Raw genomic sequence first — 26202 nt, 5'->3', positions numbered from 1 at the left:
GAAATTATAGATATTGCATAATTCATTAATTTGTAGTTGGTTATAGTGCGATTTATCAGGGAATATTTTCTCACATTTCTATGGCCACGTTTTGTGAGAAATGATCTCTGAAGTACTATAAATTACCACTTATCACTAAATTTGATTTTAATCTTTACTATTATCTATATCTGTGTTTGGTGTATAGAATTAGTATATTATATTTTTGATTATATGTACAAGTATACATTTATCACCAGTCTTTTGCGTTTGTGTTAATATATATATAAATTTTGTACATAAATAAATGTATTTATTTATTTATTATAAGGCAATTTTTGTGTATATGGTACAAAATCATACTGGCTAAAAGGACTCAAGGTATATTATTAAGTGGTGATCAAATTATTAAGATGTCCAAATTATTGGTTCATTAAATATTTGCCGTATTTTAACGGCTGGAGGCACTGCGATATTTGGTTTAAGGGAAAGGACACCGCCCCACCTAATTTAGAATAAATTCTTACATAAACCACCACAAATCTCTGTTGTATTTTGAGGTGGGGAGCAGGGTGTGGACATGTGGGTTTCTGGGCAATTAACAATGTTCTTGGTTAAAGTGTTATATGGTATCTTTCCTACTTTTTCCAAAATCAATTACTATAAAATATAAAGCACATATTTAAAGAACAGGTCTAGCCCCAACTAAATATTTCTTAGGTATAGATGAATCAGAGTGACTTGCGAGCCACAGGTGTGATAATTACTAGAGGATTGCAAACATGAAACACATAACTACAACTGTGTTGGAAATATCTACAAATATATGTTGCGCTCCTAAATACTTCTCAATAAATAATAATTAAATTATTACCATTAAATTAATTCAAATTATGATACAAATAACTAATAAAAGTGTATAAATACCAAAAAATATTTAAATAGATAGTTTCAACTAATCAATCTCCTCCAAATAAACATCAAAATAATTCCACATGAAATACTCCTCTAAAAAAATATTTTACCAAGTGCACATAAATCATCTATTAGTGACATGATATACTTACTAATACCCTCAATTTCATTTATATTCATAATACCCTCATTTAATATAATAAAAATAGTAAACCAACTAATAACCCTCAACTAAAACGCATTTAAATGATCCCCCATAAATAAAGATAACCAAATGCTCATAAATAATTACTAGTGATTAGTATTAATCCAAATATCATCAAAATAATAGTCCCATTGAATAAACAATTGTTTATATATAGTGACTTGGTGCTTGTTGTTCTTCAATTTGTGACTTTTGTGAATCCTTCAAATAGTGAAGATGTGCGCTCACCTCCTTTGATGCCTGCAATTAGGCTATCCACGCTTTCGGTTCACTTTCCCTGGAACCTGCTAGACATATACTTTTGCTGGTAAAATAGGGAGATCTTTCCTTTAGGAGTAATGGATGTATCCTCTGGTGGCTGATTATCCCCTCAGGGATTACACACTCCTTTTGTTATCCCAGAGCTCCTAATTATCCTTTCCTTGTGTTGCTCCGCATGCAGGAAGACATAGAGGACATAGTGCTTTACCTTTTAAAACTTTTTATTCCCACCATCCAAGTATTAAACTCACATTAGACAGGTTTAAATAACGCAATATCCCATTGGAAATCCTCTGCTGGCCTCTGAGTCATACACCTGCCGTCTATCCTGTTGTGCGGCTCCTCTCCGAGTGATGACGTAGCCCCCCATGGATAGATGATTTATGAGCACTTGGTAAAATATTTTTTTAGAGGAGTATTTCATGTGGAATTATTTTGATATTTATTTGGAGGAGATTGATTAGTTGAAACTATCTATTTAAATATTTTTTGGTATTTATACACTTTTATTAGTTATTTGTATCATAATTTGAATTAATTTAATGGTAATAATTTAATTATTATTTATTGAGAAGTATTTAGGAGCGCAACATATATTTGTAAATATTTCTTAACCTCTTTTTTTGCACTCTTTCCCCCACCTCAACTCTGTAGTCTTGGCATGGTTCTTTCAGGTGTTTACAGTCTGCCCAACAACATTCTCCACATTATTCAGCCTTGATATATGGTCTAAAGTAAGTCAAAGTATAACCAGTGCTCAAATTCATTTTGTTGGATATACTGTGGCTTAGGAAGGATGAAGGGGTAAGTGAGTAAACATTTAGTTAAAAGTAGATCTGTCTTTTGAAAAAAAAAATTCTAGCCATTTAGACCTAAATTGATTTTCCATACAGGAAATCATCCCAAATGTTGGTATTCGCTAATAATACATCTTTTGTGTGTTGTACTACAAACAGGTTCAACTCAAGTTCTCTAAAAATCAGGTCCATCCAGGAGAGAAGGTTAGTCTGGAGATAGAAGCAGAGTCTGGATCACTTTGCTCTGTGCGTTCTGTGGATAAAGGTCTATTGCTTCACAAACATCATGACAAATTTAATCTACCAACCGAAATGGTAGGTTATTATACTGAAAACTGTAATTTCTTGAAATATATTTTATAGACCTTCAACTTATTTAGCAGCATTTATCGACAGCTTTGGAGCTTTTGGAGCTTTAACATCAATCCCCTCCTCGAAAGGAGATTTACCTTGCCAAAGCAGGACAAAGCAACAGTTATGCATTAAAGTAGCTGAATTAGAAAATGTCTTGCAGCATGACCTGCAGAAGAGTTTATACTTGCTTGTTTCCACCATCCATTCCTCCAATCTTTTACTATCTTGCAGAGCAACGTCTCTTTACATCTAATACAATTCCAGGTATGTTAAATGCCTTGTCACCATGTGCTTTGTAGTTCCTTCAGCCGGTCTCTATGTCACTTCAGGACTCGTGATCTAGAGGTCAGGGGAAGGAACCACTGAATGTCGGCCAGGAGACTGTAACTCTTAAACATAGGAATATTAGAGAAACAGGTCTTTTGCAGATCATGGTTTGATATATTTAAGTGTTCTTGCATGGAAAGAACACTTATTGTTATCTCACAAATATATTCTTATTCCGTTTCTTATTATAGCCAAATTTGCCACGCTAACTCCTCCCACAGTTTTTACACTACAAAGACAAGTAATAAATCAAAACGTGCGGATTGTTCCCGATCGGATTGCTATTACTTTGTGGAACGTTTCGCCAAATCGTTCACGAAATATCACGGTTTTTGTGGTGAAATTTTCCCATAGGAATGAATGGAGCAACTAGAGTGGGAACTGACAAAGCTACAGTGTGGAAGGAAAAATCAGAACATGATTGTAAACTGCCATCACTCTGTCATTTTCAAGCCCACCTATCAAAACGTTCAGCTATCCCTGCTGTCACTAAAAATGTTCACGGCTATGCCATACTCCTGATAGTTTTCACAATATGACCATTTGTTTGCAACTCACCCCTCCCATTGACTTTCATTGAAACTTCACTCACAGCCACCTGAAATTTTAAGGGACATTTTTAAACTACGACTGTGCCTTCATTTTTAATATGTCAGAGACATACTATACATCAAAATGTAGGTCTGTTTCTTGTGATTCTTGCAATATCAAGCTCTTCGCAGTAGCATTTATACTTTTAAAACTACAAGTGTTTGAAGATGGCAATCGCCAGTGAAGTTGGCAAGTTGGAGCAGTGTGTTTAGAAAAGCCTGTCAGCTTCCTGACTGAGTGAGTTGCTATAGCAACCTAACATGACTCACAGGCAGCTGAGTCACCAAGTTGAAATGCATTTCTCACTCTATCAGGCTTGCCATGTGCACTGCTTACATTTCATCAATCACTTGGTTAGATTTGGATGCAAGAACACTTCACACAATTTCCCCCGAAATTGTAGATTTTCTAGTTTTAACTATTATGTTTAGCTCATATTTACTTTATCTGGTAATTCAAAGTATGTAGGAGCATGTATCTCACTCCATGTGATACTGTGCTAAGAACCAATACGATCCCTATGTAAGCTATGATTAGCGATTCACAGTTTACACAGGACGACTTCTTCTGCTGCCAGCAGCCAAATGGATTTTTGGGTGAACATTCCAGAAATACAATTATGCACAGTAGTGCACATCATATACCTGCTGTATGCTCTACAGTCTATCAAATCAAAAATGTTGATGCAAGAGGAACAAAACAGCAATTCCTGCAGCTGCTTAGGATGATCTGGGTTGATCCACTGATGAAGGCAAGATAAACTAAACAGGGTACAGGATTGTGATAGTGTGCCTGGGGGTAATGAAAACCAGGGCTACAGGAAAGGATTCTGATCACAAAACTTTGATGCAGTAGTATATTAGGCTACAAAATTGAAAGTTATGGTACGATTTTCATGCCTTGGATGATCAGGTGCTGAATGCCAGCAGGTCCACCATGATTAAGTCCAGCATAGTGGATAAAAAACATCAGAATGGGAGGTCCCATGCATTTTATCTGGATAAATAAAATTATCAGTATTAGAATACTGTAGTAGAGTGCAGCCTGTCTTTTCCTTTAGATGTATGCAGTCTGTGGTGTTTAGGACAAGCCCCTGCTGGCATTCAACACCAGTTCTTCCAAGAGGGTGTCCCGATATAGCGCGTGTGAGCTGGGTGCCCAATACTTTTGCCAAGGCCACAATGGATGTTGCTTGGTAAGTGTCAGTATTTTGCAGAGCTCTGGGAATTTGAATGTCCACAATGAAAATGTTTTGAGCTCAGTCTGCTGCATTCTAAGCTCTTCAATCCCTATCCACTCAAACAGGGTTAACAACAGGTTTTTCTCCTAAAGGTTTTCCAGATTTATGAAAAAAGAAATCATTGGGTCTTCTTGCTCAAAGTCCTATATATACTGTATCTCTCTTAAGAGTTATTATTTTATTTATTGATTGTATCTAGTTTTTTTATCTGGTTTGTCTATCAATTTATATAGGTACTATAATAAATGTTTATTACATCACAGCATAAATAATATTTAACAAACTTTACTGCAGTTATGTGTGTGGGTGTTTTTTTCTTTTTTTTATGTGAAGCTGTGGCTGTATTATTTTGTTGTGTCTCTTCCTCCAAGATCAAGCAAGTAATTTATGTTCTTGAAGTAAACAGACGTGGCTTTCCATACAAAATTGAGGATTTTGAAAAATATCCTTGCTTTAGAAATGAGAAAGATTCAAGTCCAGAGATCCGTGAAGGGGTTTGGTACCATACTGAACCAGATGTGTACAGACTGTTGAAGGTAAACTGAGAAAAAAAGGGCTAAGGGCCCTACATCTAAAAATTACTTTTTTGATTCAATAACAAATATAAACAAATAACAAGAATTGATAGATAAGAAGCAATAAAAAGGAATTTTACAATATATTAAATGTATTATAAAAATTGTAGGATGTGATACTGATCAATGTTGAGTGACAGGATGACTCTTTTAGTGTACTTTCACACAAGGTGCAATGGGACTGCATTGGGCAATTATTCCAGCTCACCCCCACCGCAAGACAAGGTAAACAGCCTTGTCTGCATTGTGGTTAATTCACACTGCTTTGTGGTGGTGTGCGAGTGTGCAGCTGTACTTTTTTTCCAGCACAGCACAGTCACTATGAGGTCAGCATGTTGCACTGCACTGGCTGTACCGCTCCAGCTGCTGCATTGTAACATAATGGCTGGTGTGAATGGATTCTAAAACATTTCGTCTACTTGTAGCCTTTAGGAAATTATTTACACTCTACTAACTTTTAAACTTGATAGACCTATAGTTAGCACCAGTAATTGTGCTATTCACACCTCACATTAACCTGTCAGGGGGAGGGAGAATCCATAATTGTTCAGTTGGGCACCTGTGAATACACATTGTCAGTGGTCTACAGCTCTCTAAAGCCAGCAAGAAACCAACAACTGTCAAATAGTTTAGATTATTTTGGTCCTGAGTGGAACAGTTTATGACTTTCAGTTTGTGTCAATTAGTACATGTGCACACATGTGGTTTTTTATACAGTATATGCCTTATATGCGGTTTGGGTATATGTCCCATATGTGTCTGTTTGCACATATATGTTTTGTACACATATGAATTAATTGCACATATGCATTTAAGTATATGAGTATATGGGCATATGATAGTTATGAGGTTTATGCATATCAATATATTAATGGATATAGAATAGATATCAGATATTTTTTTTTATGTAATTTTTTATTTAATTTAATTATTTACTATTTTTATATTCATCCATTCATTTTTTCATTTTCAATTATTTATTGAAATCCATTCAGAATAAGGGGTACCCGAATCTGACAGATACCCGCTACCACTTCCGGTGCAATCGCCTAAGGCAATCAGGCGTGGAAGTTGTCCTCACCCCTCCCTCCCTGTAGTCTTCTGGGACACGTGACAGGTCCCAGAAGACTACAGGACCATTTACAAAGCGCAGTGCTACTCACGCATGCGCAGTGGGCACCCAGCTGTGAAGCTGCAAGCTGTCACAGCCAGGTGCCCACACTGAAGTAACTGGCGCCAAGGAGAGAAGAGGGCCAGTGAAACCAGCTGTGGTGAGGACATCACTGGACCGACGGACAGGTAAGTGTCTTTATTTTAAGTCAGCAGCTACAGTTTTTATAGCTGCTGACATTTTTTTTTTCATTCAACTGGAACTCCACTTTAATATGTATATTTTTGTTTTTGCCAACATGAAGACGAATTCCAAGAAAAAAAAGTATTATTTTATAAAACTAAATGTATTTTTTATTTATCCAGTATATCAATTATGTAGAGTAAGTGTATAGATTGTGATGTGTATTTGTCAATATGGAGTATATAGATTTTAAACTATTAATTTAGAAGTTACCACCTTTCATTATATTCTGTAGACAAATCCATAGATTCAGTTTATTACAATAGGTAAAGTGTGGCCAGCAACAAAATAGTCATTTTGGCAATTCAGTCAGCTACATCCAAAAACAGCCAGCTGTTGCTAGATGGACTTGAAAAAAGAGGCCACACCTCCAAGTTCTGAATGCCGCTGTCCATTCGTGCCCCTAGGTGTCTAGCTGAGGCAGAGCGTAGCAGCGATGGTCTCATCTGAGCCATGCATAGGCCATATGATCCAGCTGGTGGCCTGTCAGCAAGCAGAGCGTCCTCTCCTGCTTTAGGCTTTTGACTCCTGTGTTTATAGTGCTCTGGTATACAGACTGAAAGGTCACAAACATGGCAAACTGATATGCTCCATCCCCTCCAAGCGATCTTTGTGTGGATTGTTACATGTGTGATACCAAGATTTTAATTGTGAGTAGAATTGTTCATTTTATTTTCTTCATTAAAAGGTTAATACACTAGGGCGGTACGCTCTCTCTTTCTTTGTTTTAACTTGTGAATTTAGCTTGTTTTTCAATGGAAAGTCATGGGTGCTGACTTATCAGCATTGTTACTTACAATGTCAACTGAGACAGGTTTTCAAACCTGAAATTGCTTTAAACCATAGCACAGAGACTTCTAAGGAACACTTTTATAGTATAGCATCAAGCCAATTAAACTCCTGGGATATTGATCTGATCAGTTAAGTAACAGTTAATCAGTTTCAGCTGCTTTGGTGTTAATGAAATGAACAACATGTGCAGTAGATGGGCAACAATGAGATGACCCCCCCCCCCCAAACCGGAATGGTTATACAGGCGGAGGCCACTGACATTTTGTTTCCTACTCATCTTTTCTGACTCTTTTTCCCTATTTTTGCATTTGGCTAGGGTCAGTGTCTCTACTGGTAGCATGAGGCAATACCTGGAGACTACAGAGGTTGCACAGTCAGTCCAACTCCTCCAGGATGGCACATCAATACGTTCCATTGCCAGAGGTTTGCTGTGTCTCCCAGCACAGTCTCAAGAGCATGGAGGAGATTCCGGGAGACAGGCAGTTACTTTAAGAGAGCTGGAGAGGCCCGCAGAAGGTCCTTAACCCATCAGCAGGACCCGTATCTGCTCCTTTGTGCAAGAAGAAACAGGATGAGCACTGCTAGAACCCTACAAAATGACCTCCAGCAGGCTACTGGTGTGAATGTTTCTGACCAACAATCAGAAACAGTCTTCATATGGGTGGCCTGAGGGCTTGATGTGCTTTAGTGGGCCCTGTGCTCACTGCCTGGCACCATACAGCTTGACTGGCATTTGCCATTGAACACCAGAATTGTCAGGTCCTCCAATGGCACCCTAAGCTTTTCACAGATGAGAGCAGGTTCACCCTGAGCACATGTGACAGATGTGAAAGGGTCTGGAGAAGCCGTGGAGAATGTAATGCTGCCTGTAACATCATTCAGCATGACCGTTTTGGTGGTGGGTCAGTGATGGTCTGGTATATCCATGGATGGAGGCACAGACCACTACAGGCTAGACAATGGCACCCTAACTGCCATTAGGTATCAGGATGAAATCCTTGGACCCATTGTCAGATCCTATGCTGGTGCAGTGGGTCCTGTGTTCTTCTTAGTGCACAACAATGCCCGACATCATGTGGTGAGAGTATGCAGGCAGTTCCTGGAGAATGAAGGAATTGATACCATTGAATGGTCCCCATGCTTACCTGACCTAAATCCAATAGAACACCTCTGGTATATCATGTTTCGGTCCATCTGACGACATCAGGTTGCACCTCAGACTGTCCAGGAGCTCAGTGATGCCTTGGTCCAGATCTGAGGGGAAATACCCCAGGACACCATCCATCGTCTCATTAGGAGCATGCCTTGACATTGTCAGGCATGCATACAAGCATGTGGGGCCATACAAACTACTGAGTACCATTTTGAGTTGCTGCAATTAAATTTCAGCAAAATGGACTAGCCTGCTGCATCATTTTTTCACTTTGATTTTCGGGGTGTCTTTGAATTCAGTCCTCTGTAAGTTGAACATTTTAATTTCCATCAAATGATGGTGCATCCTTACGTTCCTAACACATTACCCAGTCCATATCAGTATAGATATTCAGCATGATATTTTTCTTCATTGAGATCTGATGTTTTCAAAGTGTTTTTTAAAATTTTTTAAGCAGTGCATATACCCATATCAATCAACACTAGAGTGTGGACAGCTGACAGCTCCTACCTGCACATATATGCCCTGCCCCTGAGAAAAGTTGAATAGACCAAACCATGGATAAGCAAAAAAGCCCCCTCATGTTGGTACAGCACTGCCCTGACAATAGTGAAAGTGTTAAATTATGGAGGAAGCTGGCTCCTATCTGTATGTACCCTATATTCTGGATGGAGTGCAAACGTTCTGCACCAACACGTGAACTATGGAGATGGCAATGGCACTGTGGTGTGCATTCCATCCAAGGGGTCAGAAGTACATTCCACAGCAATGTTTAACTGCACATAAGTGAACTTGCATATCCTGTATCCATTGTCCAGTAAGGTTCACAGTGAGTAGCTGGGCAATGGGATACACTAGCTTTTGCTTTGGTAAAAGCAGTGGCTGAAAAATGTTACATCTTATAAAGTAAAAAAAAATTAAAAAAAAAAGCCATAAATAAGAGAACCACTGACTGTGTCATTAAAAAATGAGGATGCTCCCAACTGATAAAATAAATGTAAAAACAGAAAGAAGTACAAACAGTCTGCCAAGACCCCTGTTTGACTGAACCTGGTTTACAACATGGGCAGGGGCGGACTGACAACTCATGGGGCCCCCGGGCAATAGGGGATCATAGGGCCCCTGTGTCCTTGCCCACACTCAAAAAAGCCTATGAAAAAGGTACCAGAGGCATTTCACGGGGCCCCCTACTGACCCCGGGCCCTCGGGCAGTGCCCGAGTTTCCAAATGGTCAGTCCGCCCCTGAACATGGGAGCTTTCAATGTACACACAGCACTAAATCTTCCAAATAAGCCTTTTTCTTTTGATAGTGACCTACTTGCTGAAAACAATTCTGACAGTGACACAATGCAAGAAGGCACATCACAAGGTTTGCAACTGGTATCCTATGTTTAAGAGGCTGGAGAAAGCACAGATCCAGCAGAAAGTGCAAAGAGCAAGACTCTAAGGTCTGCAAAAAAAACCCACCAATGGACAGACAAAAACAAACACAATAATCAATGTCTCCATCCACCAGCTGAAAATAATAGAGTTAAAAGTTTCAGGAAGTGGCCGTTTGTCTGTTTAGAAGTTCAACAGACAATCTAAATTGCAAAAGAAGTAAATGTGTAGTGCCACAGAAATTATATATGCAATAAACCGTGAATAAATGACATCAACAATAACTAGAAAAAACTAACAACAACCAATAACAATCATCACTTATTTCAAGCAAAAACACTGCCTCTTTAAAGTGGATTTTTAGTCACAAAATTAAGTCCTGCTAGATCACTGCATGCTGGCTTTTTTTACATGTATAGCTATTTAAAAATTAAGTGCCTATTGTGTTTAAAGTCCAATAATACACTGTCTCCTCCTACCGTGCACATGCTTAGTTGCTCTCAATTTTATGGCACTATGCTGAAAATATAGAGGCTGATCTTCTGAGAGCCTGAGAATTTACTGCTGCTCAGGGGCTCTGAGCTTCAGCAAATTGCAACCCTCTGGTAAGAAACACACTACAGTCCATTTAACATGGTTTCCTATGGAACATGTTCACATCTGTGCTTTTTTGAGCTGTTGCATTATTGGAAAGGGTCAGGGACTTTTTTAAAAGCAAAAAGCATAATTTTTGCATTTTTATTCTGTGCAGCAACAAAAAAAATCTACTTTAACCGGTTCCGTGCCACCCTATAGCAGAAATAGTGCTACAGGGCAACACGGGTGCACAAAATTAAGTATATATACGTGATTTTGCAGTTCCGGGTAGGGAGCACACGTGCACCCTATCCACGCCGCCATTCACGGCCTCGGCTGTTAATCACTGGGTCCTGTCTGAGATATTTGGCGATCACCGGGTGCTGGCGAGTAATCACCGGACGGGGGATAGACCTATGTATAAACAACACAGGTCTCTCCCCTGTCAACTCCTGCACACTGTTTTGTATGGCTCTGCTTAGCAGAGCCGTACAAAGCGGTGTGCTTATAGTGAAGCACACACACAGCCAACATAGTGACCGACCAACCATATTTGGCTCAGAAAGCATTACTGAACCACTGGCCAAGTTCAAGGACTACCTGTCCAGCACAGACATTGGTCACTATATACCAACAATTTTAAGTGGTGTTAAACACTTTTTAACCAGACAACCTATCCCAATTCTCACAAAATTAATTTTCCAAGTCCTGGAACTCATTCCATTTGAAGATTTATCATACAAATAAATCCAGAGACATGGCAATAGAGATGTACCAAGATGAGTGTTCCTTTAATTTTTCTCAGCACTGTATGTATTCACTATGTTTTCTCTTATTCTCTGTTTGTCATCCTGCAAAAGAGGGCCACTGTACCCTTAAAATATTGGTGTTAGCATTTTGCTAATATGGGACTTTAACTCTCAGCAAGCTGACTCAGGTTATACCCAAAGACCTGACACTTTCACAAATTTTGGAGTGATTGCGAGGCTTTTTGCAGCAAATGATGTATATGCTTGTATATTCACAAAAAAGTCTCTAAAAATCTGGCAAAATGACAGGAGAAAATAAGTATATGTGGAATTACTAAAGTAATGGGGTTGATTTACTAAAGGCACACAGAGTGAGCACTTTGCAAGTAAAGTTGCTACAGGGCTTACTAAATGAGGAGGAACCCTGCTGACTTCCATCATCCAATCATGTGCAAGCAAAAATGCTGTTTTTTTCACTTGCATGTGACTGGGTATTCTTTTCAAAGTAAACCTTGCATGTGATTGGGCAATTTTTCCAAAGTGAAGCACCCCCCATGTTGAGGGCATGTGGCCTGGTATGGCCTGGTGTGGTTCAGGAGGGGGCGCCCCCCCCCCTTTCCTGTCCTGCCAGGCTTCATGCTCGGATAAGGGTCTGGTATTGATTTTGGGGGGGGCACCCATGCCATTTTAAAAAATATTTTGGCGTGAGGGTTCCCCTCAAAATCCATATCAGACCTGAAGGGCTTGGTATAAATGAAAAGGAGGACCCCACGCCATTTTATAAAAAAAGGAAAAAAAATAGAAATTATTCAGCAAATAAAAACAAAACCATTTAAAATGGAAAAAAAACTTTTATAACCTAAGTGATATTTTACAGCAAAATTTTATATTAATTTTATAAAATATCAGAGAAGTGTGACATCATATCATTATCTTTACTGACACTTGCATTATTACTCTATAGGAGAGTAATCTAAAGACTTTCACAAACATGAAAATCCGAAAGCCAGTGCTGTGCACCCTTACGACCCATACAAATCGGATTTCTCCTAAAAGGGAGAAGAACCTGGAGAAGGATGTTCGTATGTACCTCTTAACACATAAATGTTTATGTTTCTAGTTATTAATCTTGCATGAAGTGAGCCCATAAGTGGGCACCAATGGGACAACCTGATACAGATGAATAGTGAAATACAAGGTAATCTGTTCTGCACAATGCAAAATATAAACTGGAAAGGGCCGCTGTGTACAAAAAGTGGTTTGGTCCATTTGCTACGCACATAATTGCTAAAGTTAGAAAATACCACCTTTTTCTGTCCATAGCTACACCTGTGCCATCATTACCTGAATTAAATCATTAGTATTGACACTACTAGCTGGAGTAAATTTCTCTATTCTCACCCTTGTGGGCCAATTTGCATTTATGGGCACTGGGATAATGTACTGCAATTCAATGTCAGACACCTGCAGTATGTCTTTATATTTAAAGGCTCAGTTCAACCAAAAGTGAGATTTGTTATACAGTATAGGTTGAGCTTAGTAACCTTAGTCAGCTTCTTTAATATCTTGGATACTCATACTGTGTAAACACCGGCCAAAAATAATCGCTTTATTCCTGTCCATTTTAGTGTTTGAGTTGTTCTCGTCCACCTCTGCATGTTTTATCCCTTCATGTTACATTTTTCATGATAAAAAAAAATATTAAAAAAAGGGAAAGCTGAAACTGCTCATAATGGATACAGCAATGTTTATTTACTAAAGCGGGAGAGTGCAAAATCAGACTCACTTCTGCATAGAAACCAGAAGTCAAAGCTTAATTGAACAAGCTGAGATTAGAAACTGATTGGTTTCTATGCAGAAATGAATCTGACTTTGTACTCTACAGCTTTAGTTAATAAACCCTAGCAAGTGTGCAAATCAGGAGATTCAAACACAGAGAAGGGCAACCAAACTAATAAGGGGCGTGGAGGATCTCAGCTATGAGGAAAGATTAGAGGAACATAAGTGGTCCATATAGCGAACTTGGTGTTGAGTTATTCACTTTAAGGATATCACAGAGGACAAGGGGGCACTCAGACTCACGTCTGGAGGAAAAGAGATTTAATCTCCAAAAGCTTCTTCACAGTAAGAGCTGTGAAAATGTGGAACAGACTCTCTCAAGAGTTGGTTCTGGCCAGCTCAGTAGATTTTTAAAAAAGGCCTGGATTCTTTCCTAAATGTACATAATATAACTGGATACTAATACTTATAGGTAAAGTTGATCCAGGGAATATCCAATTGTTTTTTGGAGGATCAGGAAGGAATTTTTTCCCTTGCTGTAGCAAATTAGTTCATGATTTATTGGGGGTTTTTTGCCTTCCTCTGGATCAACTGTGTATTGTGTATACAGGATGTTATATATTGTTTTCCCTTTTATTGGTCGAACTAGATAGACTTGTGTCTTTTTTCAACCAGACTAGTTATGTAACTATGTAAGATATCTGAGTCCTTGAGAAATATCTGAAAAAGTTAGGTGGTTAGACTATCACCTACCAAAAATAAAATAACAGTTTTAAGTGGACTGATCCACTTTGAAGTTTTGAGTGTTCTCACCTATCTCTGCATGTTATTTCTCTTCATGTTCAGTTTCCATGATAAAAATATGAAAAAATAAGCAAAGATGAAATTGGTCTTAACGGACACAGCAGGTCCGTTAAGATACAGCTCCACATAATTATGTGATAAAAACGCACAAGCTAAAATTTAACCCATGGGTGGCTCAGTGGATATGCAGAGGATAGATACCAGAGTGTGGTTTTGGCAGGGCTGGGGGCAGCTGCTCCAGGCACAATGTGGGAGAAGGTGCTGGGCTGCAAACATGCAGAATGATCTGTGCTCAAAATACTCTGGCTGCCACACCACTCTGTTCCAACCTCTGCTGCTGCTATAGCCTGCCCAAAAATGGGGCTGAGGATGCACCCATACCCATTACCTGCCTTCTCTCTCCTGTCCAGAAAGGAGACAAATGCTCTCTCCCGGGATCAGGTTCCTGACAGTCTGGACGACTCGATCAGGACTGTCACAGAAAGAGTGGCAGTACAGGTGAGCAAGAAGAGAACATTGCACTGAAGTCTCACCTAACAGTCATCAGAGCTCATCCAATGGCAGAATGAAGATGTCAGAGTATGGAGAGCAGACTGTGTCTTCTCCATCTGTGAGTTCCGACTGCTCTGCCTTGCAGCCTGTATCATGATGTGCTGTAAACCTGTCCTGCACCTTGCAGTGAAGGTTTACTAAAAAAGTAAAATTCTTTAATAGGTTAGGTATATACTGGGACTTTTCAGGTGCTGCATAGATGTATTCCACAAAGAGGCGTATCATCCATGGGTGCAATGTGTTGGGTGCATGCAGGTCCTGAGGGGGGTGGGACTCACTATGTCCTCACACTTTGCACAGCAAGAAGTGTGGAGAAATGCAATTCGATTCTGTGTCCATCCAGCTCCTGTGTATGAGGAAAAGGTCCAGTGCTAGTCTAACTTCCCTCCAACTGACCCTATTCTGAACACAGAATACGTGCCAATAACAGCTCTGTACTTGTTAATTTCCCAACATTAGCTCAGTACAACAAAAAAAATACCTGCACTTATTAGCCCAGTCTCCTGTCAGTCTGTTCGGTCTTCCCCTTTTAAAGACAACCACCAGTCATTGCCTCGCCCCTCTACCTCTTCAGTAGATTATTATATAGTGGTGATGTTGTTCACATGTGACCTGGTTCATTCATCCCCTGCCTTCACATAACAGCTCATTGCAATTACAGGAAATGTGCAGAGCTGCTCTGACAGCCTGAGATTGGCAGCAGAGATGGAAGAGCTGTCCTGACGTGTAAGTGCAGAGCTCTGTGCATGTGCAGACTGGGGCAGTGCTGGAGACCTAGGCTAGGAGTTTCTAGAAGCTGCAGAAACTCATTATTTCAGCAAGCTGCAAATGCCATAGATTTGCCATAGCATTTGTTGGGAATCTAGGTTCCCGACGTCAGAACTTGTCACCATTCTCATTCCCAGTTTGATTTCAGACAGCAGAGCAGAAAGTAGTAAAGCCCGGTGTGCTGAATGTGGAATGGTGCATCCTGTTTTCTATAGGTTAGTGATGTGTGTTCTGAACTGACCCAGGGTCTACCGGTTCCAACTGTTAGTAATACTTAACTCCCAGCTAAACAAACCGAAAGTACATTATGTCACAATTATCACCCTGTTGTTGGAGTCAATTAGCCAGCAACAGGGGAGGACAGGGAAACTACTCACCTCCACCTACAGCATCAATGCCTCACCAGCCAAATTGGCGAAAGATATTCTGGAGAATTTCTGTAAGTGTGGTAGCAGTGAGTACCTTCTCTGCTCTATCAAACTTTTTACTAGCAACAAGATCACAATTGTGAATAGACATGAATGTTGTGTTACACTATTTGATTTATTATTAGTTCTCTGTCACCATTACTTGTTTATTATTGCTCTGTGTCTTTAAGCTGCCTCCTCCTGTCTAAGCTGAACTCTCTCTAACTGTACTTGTGTGTATCTTCCATGAGGCTTACAACCTTAACGTTTATCTAGCTATGGTTATTCTCCATTAAACGGAACAGTCATATGGGTTTCCTGATCTGACTTCAACATGTGAATTTATTCATTGAGTTAAACTGTCTGACCTGATGCAAGGGATAAATTCAGCACCACCTGGTATAGCTGGTATACATGGCTGGAGATAAAGTTTATGGCCTTGCAGTCTGAGTCAGCCTAATTACAAGATTCCTGGGTGACAGTACTGATACAGACAAGATTTATTGCTCTCTTTGCAAGGAAGCACACGGCAGGACAGGAGCAAGGAGCACGTGTAACCCTCCATAACTAATCCCAGGCTGTCTGGTTCATATTACAGCACACAGGAACACTACATGAATTTTGAGCTTGTTATCTCAGTCATTGTCTGCTTGTGTCAACATGAGTTACCAGGGCTTCATCTGTGAAGAACAAGCTGAACAAGTCTCTGATCCCCCTGTGTTACCCAAACGCTCAGTTAAACCAACTTGGAAAACAATGGAAAAGGCCTGGATTCTTTCTTAGATGCACAGAATATAACTGGATACTAACATGTATAGGGAAAGTTGATCCAGGGAATATCCGATTTCCTTTCGGGGATCAGGAAGGAATTTTTTTTCCCCTGCAGGAGCAAATTGGTTCATGCTTTGCTGGGGTTTTTTTGCCTTTCTCTGGATCAACTGTGAGTATAGGAATATAACTTTTTTTATGGTTGAATTGGATGGACTTTTGTCTCTCTTCAGCCACTAACTATGTAACTATTATAAAACTAAGAACTGAACTATTACCCTGAAGTTATTATGGGAAAAGATTGTTACTCAATCTAGCACACTGTCTGTGGAACAAGAGGTACAGCCACTAGAGGGCGCCATCCAACAACTTTCTGCCTCATATGAGTTTTATCAGTTTACCAACAGCAAGTTCAGTAATGTTTTACAGAGCATGCACACGGAAGATTTGTTAAAGGAATTATACAGCTTCCAGGTTCCTAATCTAGAAAGAGACAGTTTTATCCAGCAAACCAAATTAAAGGCAGAAGAAAAGATAAAGCTACTACAAGACACTGTATCTTACAGATCCGTTTCTACAAGGCATTCTAAAAAAGTCCTCTAAATCCCATAGTTCAAGACGCTCTTCAATCAGTGAGCAACTTATTAGTGCTCGCGCTGAAGTGGAAGCCAGTAAGGAGCAGACCGCGTATGCAAAAAAGAGAACAGAGTTAGTAACTCAGATAGCAGAGTTGGAAACTCAGTCAGCACGCCAAAAAGCAGTGATAGAAATATTAAATGTACAGTGTAAACATGATACAGCTATGGCAAAACTAAGCTTGCTAGAACAAGCTATTACTGTAGATGGAACTGCAAGTGAGAGAGACAGTATTAACCTAAACATAGCGGATATGGAAGATCCCCTCAAACTCACTACAGAATATGTTATAAGCCACTGCAGTGGACACTCTATCATCTCCAATGCTCCTGACAACACAGTCTTCTTTTCAGCATCAAGTTAAAGAGGTTCCAGAAACTTTCTGCATGAAAAATCACTCCAACACCTTTCCTGCCTATCTATCTAACCTTCCTTCATACATCACAGAGCATCAGAGCAAGCTGCAAGCAAGTCATCAATTTCCTGTCGTAAGTACATCCTCAAGTAAACGTACCATTGGAGTAACTGACTTCAAGCAAGAAACTCGCCTGAATGCATCTGCTGCACCATATTTCTCTGTGTCTTATAACAGCGATGTCAAAGATAGCGCAATCAGCACTGTTCAGCCAACAACATCTTGCATAAAGTCAGAGACAACTGAGACAGCAGAGTTTGCGAGGTACATACTCCACAGAGAGCTCACAAAAACTGTTCTTACAAGTTTTGATGACCAACCTGAAAACTACAGAAGTTAGAAATGTGCTTTCAGAACTGCAATCAATGATCTTGGTATTACAACTGTAGAAGAATTGGATCTGCTGATCAGATGGCTTGGTCCTCTATCTGCTGCACATGTTAAGCCATTAAGATCAGTTTTCATGAACAATCCTACAGCAGGCCTCACAGGTGCATGGGATTGATTAAAGCAAAGTTATCGCAGTCCAGAAGTTATATAAAATGCTCTGTTCATGTGTCTGGAAACTTTCCCAAAGATATCTGGTAAGAACAACAAGGAGTTCCAGAGACTGAATGACCTTCTTCTTGAGCTTCAGCTAGCCAAGGCAGACCCAAAACTACCTGGACTCAGTTACCTGGACACTGCCATAGGGGTAATCCTGATCGTCTCCAAGCTCCCGTATGGTTTGCAAGAAAAATGGTCCACACTAGGGTCATCATACAAAAAACAGAACATTGTTTCCTTCCCTCCTTTCTTTTTCTTTTGCAAATTCATCAGGAACATTGCAGAGACCAAGAACGAACAAAGTTTTTCCTACGGTGAGTACAGTCTCTTTTCATCCTTTACTAAGAGTACCAATCTTCTGGTCAACTATAGAAACTGTAGAGGCCCAGTATCCATGAAAAAGACTGAGATCCTTCCCACTCCCACCACAGTTGTGGCTGCAAATAAACAGAGTAGGAAGATTAAAAATCCTAACTGAGAGTGTCCCATTCACAAGAAGTCACACCCCCTCAAAAAATGCATCAGCTTTAGGCAAAAGCCTATTGAAGAGCGTTAGGAGCTTTTAAAGTAATTTGGGGTATATTTCAAGTGTTGTGCTTCTACCAAACATTTTGCTAAGGACTGTAATAGGTCCATCAAGTGCAGAGAGTGTGGCTCAGAAGAACATGTGCAAGCCCTCCATCCATTTAAGCCCAGCTCTGCACAACCTGTTAACTCTCCTCCCAGGTCAAGGCAAGGCAGGGAGAATACAAACCAAATACCTGATTCCACCATAATTTATTCATCCTGCACTGAAGTTTGTGGGAAAGACTGCTGTGATAAGTCATGTGCTAAAATATGCCTGGTAAACAAAGTCAACCAGAAAAGACTTTAAAGGTGTATGCAATCTTAGATGATGAGAGCAACAGATCACTCGCAAGATCCGAACTGTTTGATCTATTTGAAATAAAGGGTGAAGCTCATCCTTACTCTTGGGTACTTGTAGTAAAACTACAGAGGTTTTTGGAAGAAGTGCTCATGGACTAATGGTGTCTCCTCTCAAGGGTAACCTGCAATTATTCCTAACTACACTTGAGTGCAACCAGATACCTGCTAACAGGGAAGAAATCCCTAAACCAGCTGTTGCCTCCCATCACCCTCACCTGAAAGTAATAGCAAGTGAGATACCACCACTTGACAAAGATGCTCAGATCCTTCTTCTGTTAGGAAGAGACATTTTAAGGGTTCACAAAGTACACAGACAAATCAGTGAAGCCCCAGATGCCCCATTTGTCTAGCTCACAGATCTAGGTTGGATCATCATAGGCAATGTCTGTATAGGCAGAATGAAGAGACCTACCAACGTTTCATCATTAAAGACAATGCCCACATCACTACTGGATGAAAGAGAAGATAGCCAGCTGCAAATGGTGGCATAGTGTTCCAGGTAACACAAGCCCTTTTATCAGAGTAATGGACAATGAGTTCTATCAAGATGACTCCAGTAACTGGGTAGCACCCCTACCTTTTTGTCTCCCAAGAGAGAGCGATTGCCCAACAATTTGCAGCAGGCCATCAGTAGATTCTCCTCCTTAAAGCTCAACTTAAGCAGGAAACCAGAGATGCAAAGGCACTTTGTGGACCTTATGCAAAATATATTTGACAGAGATCAGGCAGAGCCTTCACCCCTACTAAAGGAGGGAGAAGAATGCTGGTACCTTGCATACTTTGGCGTATATCACCCACGCAAACCAGACCAAATCAGAGTTGTCTTTGATTCCAGCGCTCAACATGAAGGTGTTTCTCTTAACAACATGCTCCTTACTGGGCCCAACTTGAACAACAGTCTAATAGGAGTCCTGATCCATTTCAGACAAGAGCCCATAGCAGTAATGGCCAACATTCAACAAATGTTTCACTGCTTCATTGTCAAAAAGGCAACAAAGACTATCTTAGGTTTCTATGACACAAAGACAATGACATCAACAAGGAAGTGATAGATTATCGAATGAAGGTACATGTCTTCGGTAACAGTCCTTCCCCTGCAGTGGCAACTTACGGGCTAAGGAGAACAGCTCAGGCTGAAGAATATGGATCTGATGCCAGCCAATTTGTTGAAAGAAACTTCTATGTTGACGACGCACTCAAATCCTTTCCATCTGCTAAAGAAGCAATCAATCTTCTCACCACAACAAAGGAAATGCTATCTGTAGCTAACCTTAGACTTCACAAGATTATATCTAACAACCAGGAACTTCTGCATGCCTTTCCCTCTGAGGACTATGCCACTAGTCTAAAAAAACTTGATTTAGGTACAGATGTGACTAACATACAACATAGTTTGGGTTTGCTGTGGATCATCAAACAAGACACATTTACCTTCCAAGTGTCAACTTGTGACAAACCCTTCACTAAGAGGGGAGTCTTGTCTGTGGTGAACACCATCTATGATCCACTGGGTTTCATTGTTCCAGTCACCATTCAAGGTAAGATCCTACTAAGACAGTTATCTACTGAGAACATAGACTAGGATACTGCTTTATCTAGTGAGAAACAACACAAGTGGGAAAGTTGATGTTCTTTGGGGTCATTAGAAAAACTTCAGATTTCACATTGCTATGTTCCAATTTCCATTTCAACTGCTGACCATAGAGAGATTCATATTTTCTCTGATGCATCAGTTAAAGCTATTGCTGCAGTAGCCTATTTAAAAACCTCTTGAATTAATGGAGAATCACACTGTATATTTGTTCTAGGCAAGGCAAAACTCGCTCCCAGACCTGCACATACCATACCAAGAGTTGAACTCTCTGCGGCTGTGCTAGCGGTAGAAATTGCCGAAGTCATATGAAGTGATATGTACACTAAAATTGATTATTTCACCTTTTTATACAGACAGTAAGTTAGTACTTGGTTATATATCCAACCAAACAAAACCGTTTTACATGTACATCAGCAACAGGGCAGAACGTATAAAGAGGTTCTCTCTACCAAGTCAATGGCATTATGTTCTCACTGAACTCAATCCAGCTGACTGTGGGACCAGAGCCGTGTCATCAGCAGCTCTTCTGAACAGCTTATGGCTTTCGCCTCCAAGGTTTTTGTGTGAGAACTCCTACTCGCTCCTTACTGACACCTATGGACTAGTAAGTCCTGAAGATAATAAGGAAATAAGAACTGTAAACATCTCACTCCACACTTCTGTGAGTACAAAACAGAAACTGCAGTCACACCGTTTTGAGCGTTTTTCTACCCGGTCATCTGTTGTATGATCTATTGCTCACCTAATTCACATTGCTCATTGCTTTGCGAAGAACCCTACATCAGAGTGTCATGGCTGGAACATTTGTTCCGGATGCCCCACAGCAGCAGTTATTGCACACGCAGAAGAGGTAATTATCCGTTGTGTGCAACAAGAGGTGTATCTGGAATTTGTGAGAATCAGAAATGGAACTGAATTGTCCAAAAACAGTTCACTCTTCAATCTAAACCCTGTAGTTGATACCAATCAGCTGCTGAGAGTTGGTGACTGTATAGGGAAATCTGACCTGTGCAGCAAAGAACAGAATCCTATAATCATATCATGTCAACATGTTGCTACTCTTCTGGTTCGTCACCACCATTAATGGATGCAACACCAAGGCAGTCAATTTACAGACGGTGCTAATAGATCAGCCGGCTTGTGGGTTGTTAGTATGAAAAGGTTTGTCTCCTCCCTGCTCTTCAGGTGTGTCAAGTGTCACAAGTTAAGAGGAAGACATCAAGAGCAACAAATGGCAAGTCTCCCAGCTGATCGCCTAAGTACAGATCCACCCTTCTATGTTGGAATAGACATTTTTGGTCCATGGTCTGTCATCACTCGGAAAACCCTTGATGGAGCTGCTAATAGTAAAAGGTGGGCTGTATTGTTTACCTCTCTTAGCATCTGAGCGATAGATATAGAAGTGACTGAGTCTATGGATTCTTCTTCCTTCATCTATGCCCTATGAAGATTCTTCTCTGTTAGAGGACCAGTCAAACAACTGAGATTGTGGTACCAACTTTGTTGAAGCATGTAAAGAGTTGCAATTAGACAATTTCCTGCCAACAATGCATGTCCTTGGTTGTTTGACCCTCCTTACTCCAGCTTCACTTCTTACTCAAAAGATTGGAACTGCTGTAATATCTCCAAGTGAAATTGACTCCAAAAATATCTACAGGCGTCAATGGAAACAGGTGCAACATCTAGCCAATGTGTTTTGGCATCGCTGAAGGAAGGAGTATCTTCATCATCTTCAAGGTCGTCACAAGTGGCAAACATCTAAGCATAATCTTAAGTTTGGAGATCTCATTCTCCTAAAGGAGAAGGAAGTTTGTCGGAATGAATGGCCTGTGGGTCTTATTACTAAAGTTATGCCCAGTGATGATGACAAGGTCCGGAAGGTAGAGGTCAAGGTACTCAAGGGAGGATCAACACGAACATTTGCTCAACCAATTACAGAGTTAATACTCCTTTTGCCAGGTGACTGACTTATGCAATCCTCTGCCATGCTATTGCACGGCGGGGAGTACATTGCTGTTAACCATACGTTTTTTTACTTGGAACTTTAGTATTCTCTGAGGATGTCCCACGTTGGATTGCTACGTGTTCTGCCATCCAGTTGTTTATGTTTGCTTATGAGTAAGTCCTTATGAGTAAGTCCTGAAGTGACATCAGACACAATGAAGGAACTGAAAGTGGCAAATCGTCCATTTTGGAAATTAGAAAATCTGACCCAGACACTTCTGCTAGCTGCTGAGACTCTGCAAGAGGTTTGGCATGTAGTGTTATCTTATCCAGACACTTCTGATAGCTGTTAAGACTTTGCATGGGGTTTTCGGATTAAGAGATTTTATCCAGACACTCCAGTCTACTGCTGAGACTCTGCATTAAGGTTTGGAGATAAGAAATCACATCCAGATGCTTCTGATAGCTGCTGAGCTCTGCAAGAAGTTTGGGTTATGAGAGCTGTGGTGGTATTTATTCGTTTTCAAAAAGTAAGTGCATAATAAAGTGTTATTTATACCATACGGAATTACACTATATATCCTTTTTATATATGATGGGTACTATGAATACTATGGAGTAATCCTGCTCAAGGTCCTGATGACAGCTAGGAGCATTATCCATGAGGACATCTCAATGAACATATCCAGGCTGGATTAGCTTTCTTTGGATGGCGTATACTCTTAGTGGTATTAAAGTGCTGTTTCTTTTGCCATCTGGATCACTTTGGAGTTTGGAGTCTTTTTGGGAAAATGTCTACAGAAAGGACTTGGATTTGCGTCTTTAATATATTTTTGGACACTTGGTATTATTAATTTTTGAACACTGTGTTTATATTATTATATGTACTTGATTCAAGTGATTTATACCTTGGTATTTTGGACACTGCGTTTATAGTAATTTGTTTTTTTTTTACACTACGTTTATATTATTATATGTACCTGATTCAATTGATTTATACATAGTTTATTTAGTTTAGCACTTGTTTGCTTTGACTATAGGGTGAGCATATTGAGGTATTATCATTTATTACACTTTCAAGGGTGAAAGTAAGACTTATATGTTTCAGGGGATAGGTTTATATGTTTATTTGAGATACCGTCTTGATTCAGATTCTATGTTTGCTGTTGCATGTTTCTTGTTACAGGTTCCAAGACATTCATCACAGTTGGACTTATTGAATATATATATTTTGAAGTTATGAAATCTAAAGATTCAGACAGGGAGTGTTGTGTTACACTATTTGATTTATTATTATTTCTCTGTGACCATTACTTGTTTATTATTGCTCTGTTTATGCACAGCACACTAAAGTATTTAAAATATCCTGAACAAGCAGTTAAAGAACTTGAAAGTGGGCCTTCCTTCTCCTAAAAAATAAAAAAAAACTCTGGACTTTCTGACCCCCCCCCCCTCCACAATCAGAAGAGGTTTTTTTTTAACTCCTGATAACTGAACAGTGCATTACTACTGACCCCTAAACGCTGCATCACTTGCTACTGAATCTTTGCATTCTGCAATGCTCAATAGTCAGCACAGTGAAAGCCATACCCAATTTTAGCTGTGGCGCTCTACATGCCGCACTTTTTCCTCCAGAAGCAGGGTCCTACTTATGATCTTGCACACAAGCACACTGCTTTCATAAAATGCCTCTGGTTCTGACTATAGATCTTTATATATATCTATAGATCTATAATTAGACCTCATTTAAAATACTGTGTCCAGTTCTGGACACCTCACTTACAAAAATAAATTGATAGGATAGAACATGTCCAGAGTCAGGCAACAAAAATGGTGAAAGGTCTGAGGAATAAAATATATCAGGAAAGACTTCAAATATGTAATATCCACAGTCTGAAGGAAAGAAGGGAAAGGGGAGACATGACTGAAACCTTTAAATACATTTAGGGTATGAACAAGGTTCAGGAGGGTAGTATTTTTAAAAGCAATGCAAGATCAAGAACATGGAGACATGACTTCAAACTAACACAGATCAAAACTAACACAAAGCTACCCCGAAGGATCAGCTTTGTAATTTGGGTTCTCTGTTCCACACCTTGACTTCAAGAACAACCTCAACCCCTCTGGCACACCTGATGGAATGAGAGTTACTGCAAGCACTTATAAATATGAGTATAGATACCTTTAACTTGGCTGTGAATTAACACCAGGAAATAGACACAAGACTGTTTAGTGATAAATTGGTAAGGGATAGAATCAATGATGGTTTGAGCATAAATGAACATACAGAAGGTGGGTTCAGACATAGTCCACTAAACAGTTTAATCACTATGCCAAGGTAACTTAGAACAGAGTTCTGTACCACTAGACTGGAATTAACTCATGGATCAGCAAAATCGGCAATAAACAGTGCATACAGTATATGCGTTAACCGTAATGTGAATAATAATACTATAGTCTAGAATGCACTCTAGGAGAATGGCTAGGAACCTCTTAGCATAAGCAATAGGTAAAGGTCCCTGTGTAGCAGCTTTAAAGGGACAGTCTTTAGTCCTAATTCTTCAGCCACTAGTGTTTGGGCCCTTCTGTATTGTTGAGAATAGACAAAGTTATGCATGTAGGCAGTAATAAGACTACTAAATGGCTACATGGTCAGGTCCCAAAGGGCTCAGTCACTCTAGCAGTAAATAGTAAATCCCCACAGCAATAGCTCACCAGTCCCAGTAATACTGCAGCTCACCATCCACACAGTGATTAGTCCACTCTTTGCTCTGCACCCAGATGACTCTGTGCTATTGGCACATTGGCTGTGTCCTGTACTGCCAGAGAAAGCGCAGCTCATTCCCCTTCTCCTTGCAATCTCTCTCTGGGAAATGCAGTTCAAAGCTCTTGATTACAGTAGAGTTTCTCTCCTCTGGACTACAGTTCCCACAGTGCAGTGTTGCCTGACTCAGTCTATTGAACTCTTACTGCTGAGCAGCTCCCTCCTCTTGCTGATATAGCTGTTAACCAGGTCAGCACCACAGGACAGCAGCTACACAGAGCAGCTGCATCCAGTGATTTTTCCAGTGATTTGACCATTCTTCATCCTTAGGTAAGCTCCTGGCTACCCTAATCTTAGAAACCATTATATTATCTGACCAACAGAATCCTGAGAGATAAAGAATATGTTAGGTGGTTAGACTTTGCATCACCTACAAAAAAATTAAAATATTACTTTTGAGTGAATTGATACTTTATTATTTTTATTAAAAAACAGCCTTTATAGCCACTTTAATATTAAACATGTTATACTTACCTTTTTTGTGATGGTATTGCACAGAGAAGTCCCTTAGCTCTTCTTTTGTGGTCCCGCTGGGGCTGTCAGCTCCTCCTTTTCCTGCAAGACGTGCTGTGGGGGCACACGTGTGGACATGCTCCCAAGCCAGGATGAGTGCATGTATAGGCACCCACAGTGAGTCTCAGCAACGCTCTCCACTCCATCCTCATTGGATTTGTCTGACAGCAGTAGGAGCCAATGGCTGCTTTTGGTGTAGCCCGTGAGAGCAGGAAGAGAGGATAGAAGACCTGCAGCTGGACACAGCGCTGGATCAGTAGAAGATTCAGGTAAGTGTTTAGGGGGGCTAAGACAGGTACGGGACATTTTTTATTTTACTGCAGGGAAGACATTAATGTAAAAAATAGTTTAGGTTTAGAACCACTTTAAACAAGCCAATGTCAATGTTTAACTTCAGTATCTGATTATTTTATGATGTGTCTTTACACATTATTTCTAAAAGCTATTTTATTCTCATGATAACTACTGTGTTTTTAC

General features: G+C 40.0%; 1 protein-coding gene across 1 annotated transcript in view; it reads left to right on the top strand.

The window, feature by feature from the left end:
• LOC149451735 (alpha-2-macroglobulin-like protein 1) overlaps positions 1-26202 on the top strand; it is a 222347-nt gene that overhangs the window by 118475 nt on the left and 77670 nt on the right. The window contains exons 15-17 of the mRNA XM_089690237.1: positions 2317-2472; positions 5041-5205; positions 12213-12330. Coding sequence (XP_089546363.1) covers positions 2317-2472; positions 5041-5205; positions 12213-12330 — 439 coding nt within the window. The remainder of the gene's footprint in view (positions 1-2316; positions 2473-5040; positions 5206-12212; positions 12331-26202) is intronic.

This window comes from Staurois parvus, unplaced genomic scaffold (assembly GCF_062004578.1).
Source record: "Staurois parvus isolate SC_StPar_1 unplaced genomic scaffold, SC_StPar_1.0 ptg000525l, whole genome shotgun sequence".
Classification (NCBI taxonomy): Eukaryota; Metazoa; Chordata; class Amphibia; order Anura; family Ranidae; genus Staurois; species Staurois parvus.
The sequence above is the reverse complement of the archived record's forward strand: the minus strand, read 5'-3'. Positions and strand labels throughout refer to the sequence as shown.